Source organism: Myotis brandtii, unplaced genomic scaffold (genome assembly GCF_000412655.1).
Source record: "Myotis brandtii unplaced genomic scaffold, ASM41265v1 scaffold215, whole genome shotgun sequence".
Taxonomy (NCBI): domain Eukaryota; kingdom Metazoa; phylum Chordata; class Mammalia; order Chiroptera; family Vespertilionidae; genus Myotis; species Myotis brandtii.
Genome location: NW_005358043.1, coordinates 1,118,286 through 1,122,432, shown reverse-complemented (window position 1 = coordinate 1,122,432; position 4,147 = coordinate 1,118,286). Strand labels below are relative to the sequence as shown.

The 4,147-nt window shown below is 39.1% G+C and overlaps 1 protein-coding gene across 1 annotated transcript in view; it reads right to left on the bottom strand.

The window, feature by feature from the left end:
• The window catches only part of ENKUR (enkurin, TRPC channel interacting protein), a 30,751-nt gene extending 26,877 nt beyond the window's left edge, over nt 1–3,874 (bottom strand). Inside the window, exon 1 of the mRNA XM_005865867.2 lies at nt 3,437–3,874. Coding sequence (XP_005865929.1) covers nt 3,437–3,513 — 77 coding nt within the window. The 5' untranslated portion in view covers nt 3,514–3,874. The remainder of the gene's footprint in view (nt 1–3,436) is intronic.
• Between the last annotated feature and the right edge of the window lie 273 nt (nt 3,875–4,147).

Genomic DNA, 4,147 nt, shown 5'->3' with positions numbered 1-4,147 from the left:
TGGAAGGGAGAGGGAGAAAGAGACAGAAACATCAATGATGAGATAGTATCATTGATCGGCTGCCTCCTGCATGCCTTCTACTGGGGATTGAGCCACAGCCCAAGCATGTGCCCTTGACCGGAATCAAATCCAGGACTTTTCAGTTCACAGTCCAATGCTCTATTCACTGAGCAAAACCAGCTAGGGTATGAAGATCATTTTTAAGAAATATAAGACTCAAAAATCAGGAAAATATTTTAGACATAATATACACCTTGTATATTATGTAAAGCCTCTTATTAAATACTTACTGATAAGGTAGAGAAACATGAACTGATTAATGAATGCATTTGGATGACTGACTGAATCCTCAAAAACATTTATTGCTGTCAGTCTAGAAAGAAATATCTAGTGGCCTATTAAAGTGCAAGGTACTAGCCCTATTCAATGATGGATGGAGATATAAAAGACGTTGGATCTGCAAATGTCACAAAGCTGTGAGGGATGGTTAAGAGAGTGTATGAAAGATTCAAAATTCAAAACTATCTCCATAGATTAATGATAAGTTTAGATAAAAAAGAACCAGCTACACAAGTATAGGATGGGAGAGACTAAACTTAGTCATAATTCATGTGGGAATTTCAATGTGAAACAATGATAGGACATGACTGCCATAATGCTAATGGATGCATAAATAAAAGTATTATGCATCAAGGAAAGCAGATCAGAAGTCAACATTCAGGCCATATTGGAATATTACTTTCAACAAAAGGGAAAGAGAGAATGATTAGAGATATTAAGTAACGAGTTATCAATAGAAGGGTCACACATTTGGCGATGATCTTGGAAACCATCTCATACATCATGAGCAACTGAAGTTTTGAAAACTGATTAATGGTTTCTCATTGACTTTAACATGTGTTGTTGTTTTTGGTTAATCATCACCCAAGGATATTTTCCATTGATTTTCTTTAGAGAGAGTGGAAGGGAGATAGGGAGGGGTAGAAGGAGTGGGGAAAGAAAGAGAGAAATAGAGGGAGAGACAGAAACAGAGAGAGAAGAGAGAGAGAGAAACGTCAATGTGAGAGAGACACATTGATTGGTTGCTGAAACCTGAAACACAATCATGCCTTTACCTGAGAATCCGAACCCGAGACTCTTCAATGCTCAGGGCCAATGCTCTAACCATTGAGTAACACCAGTCAGGGCTGACTTTAACATTTTTATATCTTAAGTCCTAGCTTATAGTTCCACTGCAAAAGGTTGCCCTTCACCCCACTTTGGTTACATATATCTATTTGGTAACATTTATTTCATTTAGTATATCAATATTTTAATGTTTATATTTTTGTTTGCTAAGGAAACTAAACTCTGATGTTTGGGAGAGCACAGTACAGTCAATTTTTGATTTCTCCCAGGAATCCAACTCTTTATGAAAGCTGGACAATCATCTTGCCAGTCTTGCAAAGAGCCATCGAGAGCTTTCTTGAAGCTGGATTTATAACTCAGTAATACAGATAAGCCTTATAGCTTAATACATTTCTTATGATTATCTAATTTTACTATCAGTAAGGAGATTCAGACAAGTTTGTGTTAGTGTGGTGAGAAAAAAGTGTGATTAATTATGCTCTTTTTTTTTATGAATTAGCGGTTTTCGTGCATGCCATCAAATTAAAAACTCCTCATCGTTGTTGCTGACAGTGTAGGCTGACTTAACAGAGAAAGTTGTGTGGCATCACATTTAGATGCCTTCTAGTCCCTTCACCATAAGTTCCTTTTTCCTACACACTCCTTCAGAGCAAACCAAAGTGTGTGCTGTCACTGCAACACTCCCCAAGGGCAATATTATACACCTAATAGGGGCTCAGTTAATGCTTGCCAAATTAAGAATGATTGTTCCTATAAAATTTCTTGAAAAAATCACCTAGATGCATAGTAAAGCTTTTAAATTTACCAAAGGACAGAACACCTGTCTAATACAGTATCTTACCATTCAAATTCAGTCCTCTATAGAAAACACAACCTACCAGTGGGTTACAGAGAGGAGGAGCTTTATCTTGTACAATATATAGGAATTTTGGACCAAAAGTCCATTTACCAATAGTTAATTTGAACACTCCTCATAAACTGTGCACCAGTATCATATCTTCTTACTTTATATTCCCCTTTCCAATTTCTACTAGATTTTGAAAAACTAACGGAAGTTAATGTAGGTACTGCTCTGGTTAAAACAAAGAAACTCAGGCTGGTGTTGCTCAATGATTAGAGTCTCGTAGGTGCACCAAAGGGTTTCCAGTTCAATCCCCAGCCCAGGTCATGGCACGTTAGGGAGGTGATGTATCGTTCTCACATGGATGTTTCTCTCTCCTCTTCTCTCTCTCTCTCTCTCTTTCCCTCCCTCCCTCCCTCCTCCCCTCCCTTCCACTCTCTCTAAAAAATAAATGGAAAAAATATCCTTGGGTGAGGAATAACAAAAATATAAAAATTAAAAAATGAAACTTCTTATTGAAGATGTAAATATTAGTAAAAATAATTGACCATTAGACTGAAAGGGGCCATAAAGACTCATTTGTTTTACAGATAACAAGTGAAAATTTATTCATGATCCCAAAACCAATTAGTTGAAGCCCCTGTTTGTTTTTTCTCCTAGCCCAGTGCTCTTTCAATGTGGTTTTCACTTAAATCAGGAAAAGGAGAAAGGTAAAAGACAGCCAAGTACTAGGAGAAATGAGATTTTCTCTATTACCTACTTCTTTTCTCCCCATCGATTTAAATAAGTTCTAAGTCCCTACACAGGAGTGTAAATGGATGTTTAGTTTGTGATGACCTTTTTGAAACTGGGGAATTTAAGAGGTCCTATCACCTATGTAAAATTTTTAACTGAGTTACATATTTTTGGTTCTCCATCCACTCTTCCTTCCATCTATAAGACCCGTAAAAGACCTTAGAAACTATCCAGTCTGTCTATTTTGTTTCACCGATCAAAACATTGAGGCTCAGAAACAAATTTATATTTGACAATAATCTTGGGGGAAAAATAAGTACTACACCCTTAGAAAAAGAGCAGTCAGAAATAAAACAAGGAACTCCTGAAACCAAATATGAAATATCCTAACACAGGATAATAAAATTGTGATATGTTTCAACAAGAAATTTCACACTATTATATTCCACATATCATGTGTGAACAATCAGATAAATTATAAAAGTCATATGCCCTATTTATTACAGGAGACTAACATAAAATGGCACTGGATCGCCCTCTCTGAATTTTTAGATACTGAGTAGCTAGATTTTGCAACCTTTTCTTTAAGAAGTTATCATTCAAGGTTACTTCATTGAGACAAAAGTATTTTTTATTTCTTTTTAAAAGTCATATGATGCTTTGATTAATCCTGAAATAGAAGAATTATTCCGCATTCTTGTTTCAAGCGATAATCTTGTATTGCCCACATACCTAGGAGGCGGGGGAGGCTCCTTCCAGTCACTGGGTATGAGGTTGTAAATGCTCTCAGAAGGGCATGTTGGATCCATGGCCACCAAACGGCTCCTCAAAACTACTTTTTTTTTTTTAATCAAAATACCAGTATCTCCGTCCCTTTCTTCACTGCATCCCCTTTCCTTTCCTACTCTCTTGCCTTCTCAAGGAACTAAGGTTTCTCTCACACAGTTCCCCTTTGACCCCTTTTTGCCGTCCTCTCTTGGGAAGAGGATACCCTTTCTATTCCTCTTGGGGTTGCTGAGCGTCTAGACCGCGCGCTTGCCATGGAAACAGTTACTAGGCAACGGGGAAGTGGGCGGCCCCACTGCAAACCATGCTTCCTCTCTCCCAGTCACCGCAGCTCAATTCTTCTAACTGGAAAGCTCAATGTGGAAACCACCGTTTATATGTGCCTTTGGGAGTAATGGGGTGAAAAACGGCGTCCCCATAAAAATGTTGCTTTTTTCTGTCTCTGTATATGTGGAGAAAGATTCAGACACAAAAGCCCAGCGGGCGCGCAGAGGTCACACAATAAGGCTCTTGTGCGCAGGTCCCAATTCCGGCAGGGGCGGGGCCAGCGGCCGAGGCCACGCTGACGCACGGCCCACGTGGAAAGCAGACCAGGTAGGGGCGGGGCCGGGGTTGGCTCGTAGGTGGAGCCTGACGAGAGTCACGTGCCTGATGCTG